Raw genomic sequence first — 17,605 nt, forward strand, 5'->3', positions numbered from 1 at the left:
CTTTGAATTTTAAAAGACTTGGATTTGAATTTAAGCTCTGTTTCTCTGTTTCTTTCTTTCTTTTTTTTTGAGACAGGGTCTCACTCTGATGTCCAGGTTACCCATTCTGTTGCCACTGCAGCCTCGACTTCCCAGGCTCAGGTGATGCTCCCACCTCAGCCTCACGAGTAGCCAGGACTACAGGCTCTCACCACCACATTGACTAATTTTTGTATGTTTTGTAGAGATGAGGTTTCGCCATGTTGCCCAGGCTGATCTCAAACTCCTAGGCTCAGGAAATCCACCCGCCTTAGCTTCCCAAAGTGCTCGGATTACAGACATGAGCCACCACGCTTGGCCTGTTCTTAATATTATGTGACTTGGGCAAATAAAAATCTATCTGATTCGTGGTTTTTCATCTGTAAAGTAAGTCTGATATCTGTCATATCTACCACACATGGTTATCAAGAGCTACAAATAAGATTAAAAGGGTTCCATAAACTGAAAGCTAAATAGCAACTTGACTAAGAATAATCAAATATTTAGGGAAAAGGTTGTTAGACCAATATCCTTTTTTTTTTTAAATCAAATGTATTTGGTGAGTGGCCGGGCATGGTGGCTCATGCTTGTAATCCCAGCACTTTGGGAGGCCGAGGGGGGTGGATAACTTGAAGTCAGGAGTTCGAGACCAGCCTGGCCAACATGGTGAAACCCCGTCTCTACAAAAAGAACAACAACAACAAAAAATTAGACGGGTGTGGTGGCGTGCACCTGTAATCCCAGCTACTCGAGAGGCTGAGGCAGGAGAATCACTTGGACCCAGGAAGCAGAGGTTGCAGTGAGCCAAGATTGCGCCACTGCACTCCAGCCTGGGTGAAAGAGTGAAACTCTCTGTCTCAAAAAAAAAAAAAAAGAACAATTATGTTAAACCATATGAAAATGTTTTTATAAGTCAAATATGATGAAATATTGGTATTTTCTTATAGTTCATTCAATCTAACAAAAATGAAGGAAGAAAACAATGCCTAAAGCAGACCTAGCTGGCAGGGGAAGAGAAGCAGCGGGCTGTGCTGAGGGAAGGGCACTGGGAAATATTTTGGTGCAGCAAATTCCCAAACCACTGAATATAAAATATTTTCCCAAAAATAACACTTCCATATAAGCCCTGTAAACTCTGAAGCTGTAACTCTGTACTCTCCAAAAGCCCACACCACTACACTATTTATTTGCGGGTGTGGGGCAGCAAGATGTGTATGGAGCCAGTGCGAAGCAGAGGCAAGCAGGCTGAGAATTCGGGCTAAAGAATGGGAATTTCCACAAGAGGAAGGGAAACACAACAATGTCTTCTGACTTCTGCTTTCAATGCTCTAATTTCTCCTATTTCACATATACTCTCAAGTTGAAAATGAAAGTATACCAATAGTAAAAATTCTTGGCCGAGCATGGTGGTACACGCCTGTGGTCCCAGCTGCTCAGGAGGCTGAGGCAGGAGAATTGCTTGAACACGGGAAGCAGAGGTTGCAGTGAGCTGAAATCCAGCCACTGCACTCCAGCCTAGGTGACAGAGTGAGATTCTGTTTCATAAATAAATAAATAAATAATAAAAATATACCGATAGTACAAATTCTTGAAACTTCACTTTCGTTGTTGTTGTTGTTGTTTTTTTGAGATGGAGTCTAGCTCTGTAGCCCAGGCTGGATGGAGTGCAGTGACACGATCTCTGCAAGCTCCGCCTCCAGGGTTCATGCCATTCTCCTGCCTCAGCCTTCCAAGTAGCAGGGACTACAGGCGCACGCCACCACGCCCACCTAAGTTTTTTGTATTTTTTAGTAGAGACAGGATTTCACCATGTTAGCCAGGATGGTCTTGATCTCCTGATCTCGTGATCCGCCCACCTCGGCCTCCCAAAATACTGGGATTACAAGCGTGAGCCACCGTGCCTAGCCGATAATTTTTCTTTTTTTACCATTATAAGAAGTTTCAGGCCAGGTGCCGTGGCTCACGCCTGTAATCCCAGTACTCTGGGAGGCCGAAGCAGGTGGATCACCTGAAGTCAGGAGTTCGAGACCAGCCTGACCCACATGGAGAAACCCCGTCTCTACTAAAAATACAAAAAAAAATAGCCAGGCATAGTGGCGGGCGCCTGTAGTCCCAGCTACTCAGAAGGCTGAGGCAGGAGAATGGCGTGAATCCAGGAGGCGGAGCCTGCAGTGAGCCGAGATTGCACCACTGCACTCCAGCCTGGGCAACTGAGTGAGACTCTGTCTCCAAAAAAAAAAAAAAAAAAATTAGCCGGGCGTGGTGACACATGCTTCTAATCCCAGCTACTCAGGAGGCTGAGGCAGGAGAATCGCTTGAACCTGGGAGGCAGAGGCTGCAGTGAGCCGTGATCACACCACTGTACTCCAGCCTGGGCAACAAGAGTGAAACTGTCTCAAAAAAAAAAAAAAAGGAAAGCATCACCACCACCAGACACACTAAAAGCTGCTATCAATACACATAAGTCAGGTTCTAACAAACCTACCAAACTCAGAGTTTTAAAATGAAATTGTGTCAAAGGAGGGCCTTTCTTGTTAAAAAAAAAAAAAAAAATTAAATTAAAATATAAAAATATGAAAATGAAGTTGTGGATTTTCAACTATTTCAAAACTCTGCTGCCTAGTTACTTCTGAAAGAAGACTTACAGGGCCGGATGCCGTGGCTCACACCTGTAATCCCAGCACTTTGGGAGGCCAAGGTGGGTGGATCACGAGGTCAGGAGTTTGAGATCAGCCTAGCCAACACGGTGAAACCCCGTCTCTACTAAAAATACAAAAATTAGCTGGGTGTCTTGGCATGCACCTGTAGTCCCAGCTACTCAGGAGGCTGAGGCAGAAGCATCACTTGAACCCGGGAGGCGGAGGCTGCAGTGAGCCAAGATCGTGCCACTGCACTCCAGCCTGGGTGACAAAGCAAGACTCCATCTCAAAAAAAAAAAAATAAAGGCCTGGCACGATGGCTCACGCCTGTAATCCCAGCACTTTGGGAGGCTGAGGCAGGTGGATCACAAGGTCAGCAGATCGAAACCATCCTGGCTAACACGGTGAAATCCATCTCTACTAAAAATACAAAAAAATAGCTCGGCGTGGTGGCGGGCGCCCGTAGTCCCAGCTACGTGGGAGGCTGAGGCAGGAGAATGGCCTGAACCCGGTAGGCGGAGCTTGCAGTGAGCCGAAATCGCGCCACTGCACTCCAGCCTGGGAGACAGAGCAAGACTCTGTCTCGAAAAAAAAAGAAGACTTACAAACCAAAAATTTTTTGCGCTGTCCTTAATGTATGGCTAAGTTTAGTATTTATATCTTAGTATCACAGACTGTTTCACAGGCCAGAGAAATGTTCCAACCTGGGAAAAGGCCTTACATATTACTTTCCCTCTGAAAAGTCACCATCTTTCAGAAAAATTTCAGTAATTTTTGAATTTATCTGGTTTTATACAGGGAAAAAAAGCAGTCTTCTGAACTATTCTTTTTCCCCTTATACGTGGGAGCAGAGTTTTCCTTTGATAGGCAGTATTCCAAATTTGGCAGAACATAATTCCTTTACCCAGAGGATTTACCCCTTCATAGTGTACACATTTAAATACCATGCATATATGTATGTATGTAGAGTTGGGCTCTCACCGTATTGCCAAACTGGTCTCAAACTTCTGGCTTATGCAATCTGCCACCTTGGCCTCCTAAAGTGCTGGGCCGTGGGCCACTGTGCCTGGCCTTCTGTGATTTATTTACTGATTGATTGATTGATTGAGATGGAGTCTTGCTCTGTCATCCAGGTTGGAGTGCAATAGAGCGATCTTGGCTCACTGCAAACTCCACCTCCTGGGTTCAAGCGATTCTCCTGCCTCAGCCTCCTGAGTAGGTGGGATTATAGGCACATGCCACCACACCTTGCTGATTTTTGTATTTTTAGTAGAGACAGGGTTTCCCCCATGTTGCCCAGGCTGTTCTTGAATTCCTGACATCAGGTGATCCACCCGCCTTGGCCTCCCCAAGTGCTGAGAGCCACTGCACCTGGACTGTTTATATAAATGTTCTTGACCTTATTCCAAAGCTTTATGGAAGAAGCTCTGGAAGGATTATATAAAGGGTGTGAAGCATTCCAGTTTATTTCACACTTCTCTTAAGGCAGCGAACAAAAAGCATTATCTCGAATGATCTCACCTACAACAACAAAGGGGAAAGGAAAGACCATTTATAAATAAGAAAACTGAAGGTCTGAGAGATTAATTTGCCCAACATCATAATAACTGGTAAGTGAGCTAGGGTTTGAATCCAGGACTGCAGCTCCAAAGCCCATTCTATTTTTCCATTTACCACAATGCTTTTCCTCTCATCACAAGCTTCACATGACTATAGGACCTTCTCTCTTCTTATTTTATTTCATATATAATAGGTGTGTCCTCAGCAAATGGCTGCTATCGTTTGAATATGTCCCCCAAAGTTCCTGTGTTGGAACCTTAATCCCCAATACAAGTGTTGAGAGATGGGACCTTTAAGAGCTCACTAGGTCATGAGAGCACTGGCCTCATGAATGGATTAATGCCCTTATCTCCGTGATCCTGGGAGTGGGGTTCTGATAAAAGGATGAGTTCTGCACACTCCTTGTGCAAGCCCACCCTCCCTCTTGCATTCTCTTGCCCTTCCACATTCTGCCATGGGATGATGCAGCAAGCTGGCCCTCACCAGATATGGCCTCTCAATCTTGGACTTCCCAACCTCCAGAACCATGAGCCAAATAAATATTCCTTTATATATTACCCAGTCTTGGGTATTCTGTTATAGCAACACAAAATGGACTCAGACAATGGCACTAATTAACAGATGGCATGACGTTTGTCAATGATTAAAATTCTCCATTACACCCCTTTCTGCATCGTTGAAGTTACTGTCCACTTCATGCTGTTTATCACATTACAGAGCTGATATGGCCAGTGCAAGAATTTTGAGAGTTCTGTTAAATGACTTGCAGGGCAGTCTTTATAGTTTACACTTAAATTACAAGTGAAGTACCAGAGCTTTTTTTTTTTTTTTTTTGGAGACAGAATTTCACTCTTGTCACCCAGGCTGGAGTGCAATAATGCGATCTCGGCTCACTGCAACCTCCACCTCCCAGGTTCAAGTGATTCTCCTGCCTCAGCCTCCTGAGTAGCTGGGATTACAGGCACATGCCACCACACCTGGCTAATTTTTGTATTTTTAGTAGAGACGGGGTTTCACCACGTTGGCCAGGCTGGTCTCAAACTCCTGACCTCAGGTGATCTGCCCGCCTCGGCCTCGCAAAGTGCTGGGATTACAGGTGTGAGCCACCACACCCGGCCAGGTACCAGAGCATTTTTAACATAATTTCTTTTGCTGTCATTTGTTTAAAACTTGTATTTCAATTGATTTAGAACTTATACTCCTATTCTCCTGGTTAATTTTACTCATCTACCATTTCACTTCACTGTTTATCATGCTTATGATTTTAAATAAGTATAACATTTTTATTTTTTTGTTGTTGTCATTTTTTTGAGACAGAGTCTCACTGTTGCCCAGGCTAGAGTGCAATGGCACCATCTTGGCTCACTGCAACCTCCGCCTCCCAGGTTCAAGCAATTCTCCTGCCTCAGCCTCCTGAGTAGCTGGGGTTACAGGCATGCGCCACCATGTCTGGCTAATTTTTTTATTGGTAGGAGAGATGGGATTTTGACATGTTAGCTAGGCTGGTCTCGAACCCCTGACCTCAGGTGATCTGCCCACCTCAGCCTCCCAAAGTGCTAGGATTACAGGTGTGAGCCACCGCGCCCAGCCTATCACATTTATTTTTTAAAGAAACACAAAATTATTTTAAGAATTTGTTTTATTTTACAAGTGTATAGATCCAGGATTCAAGTCAGCACCCATTTTTAATATGATTCACCCTATCAAGAATTATAGGTGTTATTCAAGCCTTTAATAGGAAAATGTACAGGTCCTGTAAATATCACACATTCAGTCAAACAAAACTTTCTGATTTCAGTAAAATTATTAAAGCTGAATGACTACAGATGCCTGGTTCTCTTAAGTCATTGTTTTTAGATTCCAGTCCACACTCCTTGTTCCTTCACACTCTATTTTAATGCAGATACAAAGGGTAGTACTGGCACAGTTCTGAGGACCATCACTTAGGATCCTTTCTTAAGTTTCAAATCTATCTAAGGCAACCAAATAAGATGAGTCACTAACTGACCTCCAGTTTTATCAGAGTATTGTTCTCAAGTGGAAGGAGCTAAAGCACCCCTTACAACTCATAAATTAGGCATTCGGAAGATGAAATCTACTCATGAACAAGATTAGGAGGCTTTTGTTTTGTTTTGTTTTTGAGACAGACTCTCACTCTGTTGCCCAGGCTGGAGGGCAGTGGCATGATCTCAAAATGTGTACACTTTGAAGGGGTAAATCCTCTGGGTAAAGGAATTAAGTTCTGCCAAATTTGGAATACTGCCTATCAAATCAAACCATGTTGATTTAAGGCCGGCACGGTGGCTCACGCCTGTAATCCCAACACTTTGGGAGGCAGAGGCGGGCAGATCACAAGGTCAGGAGATCAAGACCATCCTGGCTAACACAGTGAAACCTCGTCTCTACTAAAAATACAAAAAATTAGCTCGGCGTGGTGGCAGACGCCTGTAGTCCCAGCTACTCAGGAGGCTGAGGCAGGAGAACGGCATGAACCCGGGAGGCGGAGCTTGCAGTGAGCGGAGATCGCGCCACTGCAATCTAGCCTGGGCAACAGAGCAAGAATCCGTCTCAAAAAATAATAATAATAATTTAATTAACATGAACCACCAATTTAAGAAGAATTAAAAGTACTGAAGGGCTCTGGGTGCGGTGGCTCACGCCTGTAATCCCAGCACTTTGGGAGGCCGAGGCAGGCAGATCACAAGGTCAGGAGATCGAGACCATCCTGGCTAACACGTTGAAACCTGGTCTCTACTAAACATACAAAAAATTAGCCGGTCGTGGTGGCAGGCGCCTGTAGTCCCAGCTACTCTGGAGGCTGAGGCAGGAGAATGGCATGAACCCAGGAGGCAGAGCTTGCAGTGAGCCAAGATGGCGCCACTGCACTCTCGCCTGGGCGACAGAGCAAGACTCCGTCTCAAAAAAGAAAGTACTGAAGGGCTTTTTTTTCTGATTCTCCCAACCATTTCCTCTACTGTACGCCTACAGCATTTAATTTATTCTTCTCTTATGACATTTATTACTTTAAAACTTGTATTATGGTTTTCAGTAAAGATATCTTTTTCTTCTAGATCAGTGCTATTCATAAGTATGTGAGACACATACATAATTTTATGTTTTCTACTAGTCATTTATTTTTAAAAAGTAAAATTGATTTTGTAATTTATTATTTAACCCAATATATCGAAATTTTTTTTAAGACATAAACAATATAAAAATTATTGGGCCAGGTACAGTGGCTCACGCTTGTAATCCCAGCACTTTGGGAGGCCGAGGCGGGTGGATCACCTGAGGTCAGGAGTTCAAGATCAGCCTGGCCAACATGGCGAAACCCCATCTCTATTAAAAATATAAAATTTGCCGGCCATGGTGCCACATGCCCATAATCGCAGCCACTCAGGAGGCTGAGGCAGGAGAATTGCTCGAACCTGAGAGGCAGAGGTTGCCCCTTATACATGAAAGTGGAGTTTTCCTTTGATAGGCAGTATTCCAAATTTGGCAGAACTTAATTCTTTTACCCAGAGGATTTACCCCTTCAAAGTGTACACATTTTGAGATCATGCCACTGCACACCAGCCTGGGCAACAGAGCGAGACTCTGTCTCAAAAAAAGAAAAAAAAAATTTATTGTGGGCTGGGCGCGGTTGCTAATGCCTGTAATCCCAGCACTTTGGGGGGCTAAGGCAGGTGGATCACCTGAGGTCAGCAGTTCGAGACAAGCCTGGCCAACATGGTCAAACCCCTTCTCTACTAAAAATACAAAAATTAGCCAGAAGTGGTGGCGTGTGCCTGTAAACCCAGCTACTCGGGAAGCTGAAGCAGGAGAATTGCTTGAACTCGGGAGGCAGAGGTTGCAGTGAGCCAAGATCGTGCCATTGCACTCCAGCCTGGGCCACAAGAGACTCCACCTCAAAAAAAAAAATTATTGTGATATTATGCATCCTTTTGGTACTAAATCTTCAAAATCAAATGTGTATTTTATACTTACAGCACATCTCAATTCAAACAGGCCATGTTTCAACTGTTCACTAGCTGCACGTGGCTGATGACTACCACAGTAGACAGTGCAGTCCTAGGTTACTTATGCCTTAGGGACAGGGGGGAAAATGAGCTATCACACAGCTGGACTGACTTGTTTTCAAATCTTGATTCCACTACTTACAAGCCCTGAGGCAAGCTATTTAGAATCAGTTTTCTCACTAAAAATAATAGGATGTAATAGGCTGGGTACAGTGGCACATGCCTATAATTCCAGCACTCTGGGAGGCCAAGGCAGGAGGACTGCTTGAACTCAGGAGTTGGAGACCAGCCTGGACAACAGAGTGAGACCTCATCTCTACAAAAAAAAACAACTTTTAAAATTAACCGAGTATGGTTACTACTAAGGAGGACATAGGAGGCTGAGGTGGGATGATCACTCGTGCTCGGGAGGCAGAGGCTGCAGTGAATCATGATCATGCCACTGCACTGCAGCCTGGGCAAGAGAGTGAGACCTCGTCTCAAAAAAAAAAAAAAACCAAAACAAAACTCACCAGGCACAGTGGCTCACGCCTGTAATCCCAGCACTTTGGGAGGCCGAGGCGGGAGGATCACCACGTCAAGAGATCAAGACCAACATGTCCAACATGGCGAAACCCCGTCTCTAGTAAAAATACAAAAATTACCTCGGCGTGGTGGGGTGCGCCTATAGTCCCAGCTACTCAGGAGGCCGAGGCAGGAGAATCGCTTGAACCAGGGAGGCAGAGGTTGCAGTGAGCTGACATCATGCCACTGCCCTCCAGCCTGGATGACAGAGTGAGACTCCATCTCAAAAAAAGAAAAAAGAAAAAAAAAGCTCCGGTGATAGATGGTGGTGCAAGCAGATCACCTGAGGTCAGGAGTTCAAGACCAGCCTAGCCAACATGGCGAAATCCTGCCTCTACTAAAAAAACAAAAATTAGCCGGGCGCAGTGGCTCACGCCTGTAATCCCAACACTTTGGGAGGCCGAAGCGGGCGGATAACGAGGTCAGGAGATTGAGACCATCCTGACTAACACAGTGAAATCCCATCTCTACTAAAAAATACAAAAAATTAGCCGGGCACAGTGGCGGGCGCCTGTAGTCCCAGCTACTTGGGAGGCTGAAGCAGGAGAATGGCGTGAACCTGGGAGGTGGAGCTTGCAGTGAGCTGAGATCGCACCACTGCACTCCAGCCTGGGTGACAGAGTGAAACTGCCTCAAAAAAAAAAAAAAAAAAAATAGCTGGACATGGTGGTGTGTACCTGTAGTCCTAGCTACTCAGGAGGCTGAGGCAGGAGAATCGCTTGAACCTGGGAGGCAGAGATTACAGTGAGCTGAGATCACACCACTGCACTCCAGCCTGAGCGTCAAGAGCAAGACTCTGTCTCAAAAACAAAATCAATAAGAATGATAATAATAAAACATCTCTCATAAGATTAAATGAGATAACGCCTAGAAAGCATCCAGTCCCTCAGGACAGGGCACACAGAAAACCCTCAGTAAATGCTAACCATTATAAGTAGCAGTAGTATACTTGAACACTGAGCAGTGTCTTGCACACAGGTTTCAATAAATGTTTGCTGAAAGAAGAAAAATTGGTCGGGCGCGGTGGCTCACGCCTGTAATCCCAGCACTTTGGGAGGCCAAGGCGGGCGGATCACGAGGTCAAGAGATCAAGACCATCCTGGCCAACATGGTGAAACCCCGTCTCTACTAAAAATACAAAAAATTAGCCGGGCGTGGTGGTGGGCGCCTGTAGTCCCAGCTACTCGGGAGGCTGAGGCAGGAGAATGGCGTGAACCCGGGAGGTAGAGCTTGCAGTGAGCCGAGATCGCGCCACTGCACTCCAGCCTGGGTGACAGAGCTAGACTCTGTCTCAAAAAAAAAAACAAAAAAAAATTAGCCAGGCATGGTGGCTGGTGCCTGTAATCCCTGCTACTAGAAAGGTGGAGCCAGGAGAATCGCTTGAATACAGGAGACAAAGGTTGCAGTGAGGTGAGATCGCGCCACTGCACTCCAGCCTGGGTGACAGTGCAAGACTCCGTCTTAACCAAAAGCAAAACAAAACAAAAAAACAACAGAGAAAGATAATCCAGTGTTAGTGCTTTCTGAAGCATGTGCTATTGGTAATATGCAAGATGATTTCAGGTGGTATGTGTTGGTACTGTATATTTTATAGTCATATATATTAGAGAAGTATACCTACCACATCAAATTCATGAGTTCACGTATATTTCCGCTTAGAACAAGGCTAAGTGGTGTTGTGTACCTATAGTCCCAGCTACTCGGGAGGCTGAAGTGGGAGGAGAGCTTGAGCCCAGAAGTTTGAGGTTGCAGTGAGCCATGATCATGCCACTGCACTCCAGCCAGCCTGGGAGATAGAGTAAGACTTTCAAAGAAAAAAAAGAACAAGGACAAAGCTAAAGTAGACAGTCCTTGCTTAAGAAAAGAGGCCGGGTGCACTGGTTTACACCTGTAATCCTAGCACTTTGGGAGGCCAAGACAGGCAGATCACTTGAGGTCAGAGGTTCAAGACCAGCCTGGCCAGTGTGGCGAAACCCCCGTTTTACTAAAAATACAAAAATTAGCCGGGTGTGGTAGCGCATGTCTGCAGTCCCAGCTACTCGGGAGGCTGAGGCAGGAAAATCACTTGAACCCAGGAGGCAGAGGTTGCAGTGAGCCAAGAATACGCCATTGCACTCCAATCTGGGCGACTGAGAGAGATTCCACCTCAAAAAAAAAAAAAAACAAATTAAAAACAGTGACAGAAATTTCAAGCTAAGAATAGCAGAGCTCGGTTCCACCCAAATCTAAATCCTAATTTTGTGTTATTACACTGCCCTAAAATAATTTACTATCTGTATGACATCAAGTGATTAACACTCTTATATAATTGCTTCTCGATCACAACAATCTCACTTATCAAACCAACTGTAAGCAATGGTGGTGTCTTAAAGTACTAGTGTCCTTCCACAATGATAGGTGTATAATAGAAGATCAATAATGACTTGATTATGTGGTTAGATTGCTTCCAACCAGAGAGACAGCATAGGAGGAAATTCCATATTGGCTCAAACAAAACAATCATAATATATCCTAAAGCCAAACAATGTTTGGATTAATTGCTGTTTGAATTATTCATTGTCACTGATTCCCTCCATGAATGAATATGGTATCAGGAACTGGTACATACATAATCCTAGAAACTTTACAATATATACATACCCAGAGAATATATACAGGAAACGACTCATATAAGTTAGACAGCAGAGATCTTAGAAACCGTACTGTAGGGGCAGGGTGTGGTGGCTCCGCCTGTAACCTCAGCATCCGGGAGGCAGAGGAGGGTGGGTCGGTTGAGCTCAGGAGTTAGAGACCAACCTGGGCAACCCGGCAAGACCTTGTCTCTCATAAAATTAAAAAAAAAAAAAAAAAAAAAGTATACCCCAACTACTCATTTAACACATCAGGAAGCAGAGAGAGAGAAAATGCTTACAGTCATTTGTTAGTTAATGGCACTGACAGCTCTAGTCTCAGTTCACTTTTTGTGATGTTCCATGGATTCAATATAAATATCAAGGAAATACAACTATATGCTTCCAGTGTTCTAGTACAAATCCTGCTTAAGGTGAGTTGGGATTTGAAACTCTTTTCATAAAGCAGAAATTCGGTTTATGATGCACTCAGACTAATTAAATTAGTGTTGGCTGATAACGCATTTGCCTGAGAAATCTACAAATACTTCAATGCACTGTTACAACTCAGTTGTTCTTGTGTCCCATTTAGCATACATTTATAAACCTATGGCATTCTCAACAGTCACAGACTAATGTCCTTAGCTACAACCACCCATGGTACATTAGAAAGAGTATGGTCTTTTAAGTCAAAAAGGACTTGCTGAACACCAGCTCTACCACTTAGGATATAACATCAGACAACTTACTTTAGCTCTTTGAGCCTATTTCTCTGCTAAAAGAATAACACTAGCACTAGCACTAGCACCTCATTATCATTATCATTGATAATGATAGTCATTATCAACAGTGAGACAATAGAGATGGTGTAGTCCACTATCTCAAGTATACAGTTAAGTGAAAGGTTAAAAGCAGAGTATAAAAATATTTACCTATGAGTCTAAAAGGGGGTTTATGGTTTGCAACACTGAAATGTTAATTCTTGTTCAATACCTAAATTAGTTTATTTAAATATTTACAAAGAATTCACTCTGTGCAAAGCTTAGAGCATGGTTACAAATTTATAATCTGAGACTGATATATCAAGAAAAGGTGGCAAGAAAGATTTTTTTTATGTTTTTCTTTTTAGTGTCAGAATTACTTGCAAAAGAAAGATTATACATTTAAATACAAAAACAAACAAAAAAAACCTTCTAGTTTTTAAAAACTATTTATCACAGACATGCTTGAAGTATTTGAAATGACAGTATCTGGGATTTGCTTTTAAATATGCCAGCCTCCCAACCCTGTGCCCTAAAAATAAAAGGGCGGGGCTGGGCGCGGTGACTCACACCTGTAATCCCAGCACTTTGGGGAGGCCGAGGCGGGCAGATCACGAGGTCAGGAGTTCGAGACTAGCCTGGCCAATATAGTGAAACCCTGTCTCTACTAAAAAATACAAAAATTAGCCGGGTGTGGCGGCAGACGCCTGTAGTCCCAGCTACTTGGGAGGCTGAAGCAGGAAAATCGCTTGAACTCGGGAGGCTGAGGTTGCAGTGAGCTGAGATCATGCCCCTGCACTCCAGCCTGGGTGACAGAGTGAGACTCTGTCTCTCAAAAAAAAAAAAAGGGTGGGAACAGTTGAAGCTGGGTGATGAATACCCGGGGACTCATTACCCTATTCTCTCTACTTCTGTGTAAGAAAATCTATGGGGCACGCACAATGGCTCATGCCTGTAATCCAGCAGTTTGGGAGGCCGAGGCAGGCAGATCACCTAAGGTGAGGAGTTCAAGACCAGCCTGGCCAAGGTGATGAAGAGGCTGAGACAGGAGAATCACTTGAACCCAGGAGGCAGAGGATGCAGTGAGCCAAGATTGTGCCACTGCACTCCAGCCTGAGCAACAGGGCAAGACTTCGTCTCAAACAACAACAACAACAACAACAACAACAACAACAACAACAACAGCAGCCAGGCGCAATAGCTCATGACTGTAATCCCAGCACTTTGGGAGACCAAGGTGGGCAGATCATGAGGTCAGGAGATCAAGACTATCCTGGCTAACATGGTGAAACTCTGTCTCTACTAAAAATACAAAAATTAGCTGGGCGAGGTGGTGCGTGCCTGTAATCCCAGCTACTTGGGACGCCGAGGCAGAAGAATTGCTTGAACCAGGGAGTCGGAGGTTGCAGTGAGCCGAGATCGTACCACTGCACTCCAGCCTGGCAACAGAATAAGACTCCGTCTCAAAAAAAAAAAAAAAAGAAAATCTAATCTATGAACATCACAAACTTCTTTTATTAGAGACGGTGTCTCACTATGTTGCCAGGCTGGTACTGAACTCCTAGCTCAAGCAATTCTCCTGCCTCAGCCTCCCAAAGGGCTAGGATTTCAAGTGTGAGCCACCGCGCCCGGCTGAACACCACAAACTTCTAAGGAACCAAGGTCTCCATCTGAAACTTCGAAATACAAGACACTAGTGGAAAAAAAAAAGTGCTACTGGCCATTTCAACCAAGAATAAGTAAAGTATTTTAAAATGACTGACAACATCAAGCATGCCTTCCTTATCACATACTAGGCAACAGTATCTTCTCTTTCTTTGGTATTATTACTCCACCTACTAGAACAGCCCAGGGAATATTTTTTCTTTTCTGCCTTACACTTTCTAATTTTTTGTTTTTATTTAAATAACTTGAACTACTAATAATTATACACACACAACTAGCACTACTAACACACCATTACTGGCTATTACATCTATTATTTCATAGTGGACCCATGATATACTTGGCCTTTTTAAAAGCATGACTCATCCGAGAGCGTTAAAAAAAAAAAAAAAAAAGAATCCCAAGGCCAGGCACAGTGGCTCACACCTCTAATCCCAGCACTTTGGAAAGCCCAGCTGGGAAGATCACTTGAACCCGGAAGGTGGAGGCTTCAGTGAACTCTCGAACCCAGAAGACTGAGGCTGCAGTGAGCTTTGACCGCACCACTGCACTCCAGCCTGGATGACAGAGCGAGACCCTGTCTCCATCATAAAAAATTTTTTTCAGAAAGAAAAGTTCCATAAGTTTCCAAAAAGCAAAAGTTAAGTTTGACATATGCCAAGTACTACAGTGAATCCAAATGAATGAAGTGATATGTAGGCACTGTACTAGGTATCACAAGTATTTTAGAGATGACAAGAATTCGGAAGAGTGTGCACAGATGATATGGAAATATGACACCATTTTATACGGTATAAGGTACTTGAGCGTCCTCGGATTTCAATATCTGCAGGAGGCCTGGAACCATCCTCCAGTGATACCAAGGAACAACTGTACTCATATGCTCTGCCTTTTCATAATTCCAATAATGGGTACGGATAGGAAAATGTTCCCTGCATTTGCATGCAAAGGGACAGAAAAGTACATATATCTATTTCACTATCAAATAGTTCTACTTACTGAACAGCAAATACAAAACATATTCAATACATGTTTCTTCAAATGTGTCTAACTAGTTTACTTCTTTAAGTTATGCTCTTTCAAACACATAGATCAGATTTAATTAACTCTCAGACTAAGCAGAATGAAATTTCCTTTCGCTGTCTTTAAAGAAAAAGAAAATAGGGTGGGGGCGGTGGCTCACACCAGTAATCTCAGCACTTTGGGTGCCCGAGGCGGGCAGATCACAAGGTCAGGAGATCGAGACCATCCTGGCCAACATGGTGAAACCCTGTCTCGACTAAAAATACAAAAATTAGCTGGGCGTGGTGGCGCTCGCCTGTAGTCCCAGGTACTCAGGTGGCTGAGGCAGAATTGCTTAAAGCCGGGAAGTGGAGGTTGCAGTGAGCCAAGTTCAAGCCACTGCACTCCAGCCTGGCGACAGAGTGAGACTCCATCTCAAAAAAAAGAAAAGAAGTTTATAAATAACTCCACCTCCTGAAGAATACACACAGGTGTTCACAGTACTCTTCCTTCATTATTTCTGTATGTAAAAGCTGGAGGAAAAAACATTAAATTGGAAATTTGGTCCCTCCACCTCCCCCCAACCCCTCAAAACCCCCATTTCCAATTTATATGACGCCTTTCCTCCTCTGGAGCATAAAACTGCCTCCTTTAAGTGGAGGTTTCCAAATGTCCGGAATACACATGAAGGATATATACACTCCTTGAATAGGCCACTTTTTGCCACTTTCCCTAATAATGTGCTGTTTCTACCACAAACTACTAATAATTGTTTGGTCACCAGTATTAGGATCCTAGTTTGATGAAACGACATCTATTATGTGTCCTCAAAGAGCGAAAAGAAAATTCCAAAAAGTTCGACAGAGTTAGGAATCTTAGCTGTATCTACCAGAGGACTATCCTTCTAGTCGTTAAGCTGAAGATGAGAAGTCAGGTAAGGCCTCACATTTCTAGGGGCTCTAGAAACTTCCTTTCTTTCTGTCTCCTGCTTATGTATGTCTTTTCCTCTATCTGAATTGCTTTTGTATAGAATACTAGAGCACGAGATGAAGGGGGGAAATGCCAAGAGAAGCAAATTTCTACAAGCAAGTGGTCTTGCTATAGCTTGAACGCCTTAAACAAATCTGATATTAAAAAAAAAAACTAAAAACAGTATGAAGTGGTAGCTTCGTTCTATTTGTCCACCTTTAGGGCTAATTTTATATACCTACACCTCTGGAAAAAGTTACTACTGTCAGATTTGCTCCCAAACTTTGAGAATTGTCATTATGGTCTGCAGCATTAAACCTAGATTATAAATTATCAATGTCACTTGATTATAAATTATCAATGTCACTTAACTGAATCACACCAAGCAACGACAAATCTAGATTTCATTAAGAGATACTGTTAAAATCACATTCAGACCTCAGAAAGGCAAGATCCCATAACCCAGTCACGAACACAGCTTCAAACGCTTCCCCAACTTTTCAAGCTTTGGGGCGCCAAGTCACTGGGAGTTAACAGCTTAAACATGGGGTTCAATACAACTGACCAAAGGAAGTGAAGAAAACAAAGCATACATTAATTTCAGCACCAAAAATATGGATTTGCGAATTACATCTACTGCAGTAAACAGCAGATCAAACATCTACTGCTAATAAACAGATCATTCTTTACAGCCTAAGTACGCCAGGCATTTTTTTATGTTTAAATGGCTTGCCACAAATTGTCCTAGTCGAAACTGATGGCAAAATCCTAAACTGATCTTCGGCGAGGAGACACTCTGCATAGAGCATCACACAAAAGACAGGAGCGAACAGACACGCTCTGGGCCTCGGCGGATTGCGGCCAGGAGCCCAGGTTTTCGTCCCAGACCCCGGCAACAGGGAGGGAAATAGGGGCGGGGGAAAGAAGGAGTGGGAGTGGGATCCTTTTCCCTGAAAGCGCCTGGGAGTGAGGAGCAAAGAGGGAAGGAGCGAGTGCAGCACACAGGAAGCAAGGAAAGCAGCCGACCGGCGTCAGCGGCTTCCAAGGCCGGCAACACCCTCGGGCCCGCACCAGGCCTGGCCCTCCCGGCTTCGTCCCACCTCCTCACCTCCCTCACATCCTGCAGGCACTCGAGCACCGCCAGGTTGTTGCTCCAGGTGTGCTTAGGGCACACGCGGGTCACGTCCTCCCTGCAGGACTCTTCCTCCGCCAGCTTCCAGCCCCCACCAGCCCCCGCTCCTCCCCGCCGGGCCGGAGGCCCACCCGCCGGGAAAGGCGGCTGCGGCGGCTGAAGCTGCTGTTGCTGTTGCTGCTGCTGCTGTTGCTGCTGGAGCTGCGATGACTGAGGCAGCTGGGGCAGCTGCTGACCCGCCGGGCCGCCGCCTCCGGCCTGCCCTACGAAGGACACAAAGTTGGCCCCGGGACCCTGGCCCTGGCTGTGGACGCCCTGGCCGGGAAGTTTCTCGGCCCCGGCCGCGAATAGCAGCAGCAGATGCAGCGCCGCCGACAAGCGGAACATCCTCCGTACACGTCCACACGCCGCCATCTTGAGTCCGCGGCGAGCTCGACGCACTCGCCGGCGCCGCGTATTTAAATGAGGGGGTGGAGACGCTGGGCGTGGCAGCGTGGCCCTGCCGAGCCCCGCCCCGCCGGCGCCGACCCGCGAACCCAGAGTGGGGCGAAGGACGAGGCCATGCTGGAAACCGCACACACCCTGGACCGGCGGGCGGGAGAGCGGCGCTCCTTACCCGGGGGGGTTGCTGGGGTTTCTTAAAAAGCCCGGGCAGGGCGGCCTACTC

At 45.0% G+C, this 17,605-nt stretch overlaps 1 protein-coding gene across 1 annotated transcript in view; it reads right to left on the minus strand.

The window, feature by feature from the left end:
- GLG1 (golgi glycoprotein 1) overlaps positions 1-17,397 on the minus strand; it is a 157,999-nt gene extending 140,602 nt beyond the window's left edge. The window contains exon 1 of the mRNA XM_034940671.3: positions 16,915-17,397. Coding sequence (XP_034796562.1) covers positions 16,915-17,352 — 438 coding nt within the window. The 5' untranslated portion in view covers positions 17,353-17,397. The remainder of the gene's footprint in view (positions 1-16,914) is intronic.
- Between the last annotated feature and the right edge of the window lie 208 nt (positions 17,398-17,605).

The sequence above is a fragment of the Pan paniscus genome, chromosome 18 (genome assembly GCF_029289425.2).
Source record: "Pan paniscus chromosome 18, NHGRI_mPanPan1-v2.0_pri, whole genome shotgun sequence".
Lineage (NCBI taxonomy): Eukaryota > Metazoa > Chordata > Mammalia > Primates > Hominidae > Pan > Pan paniscus.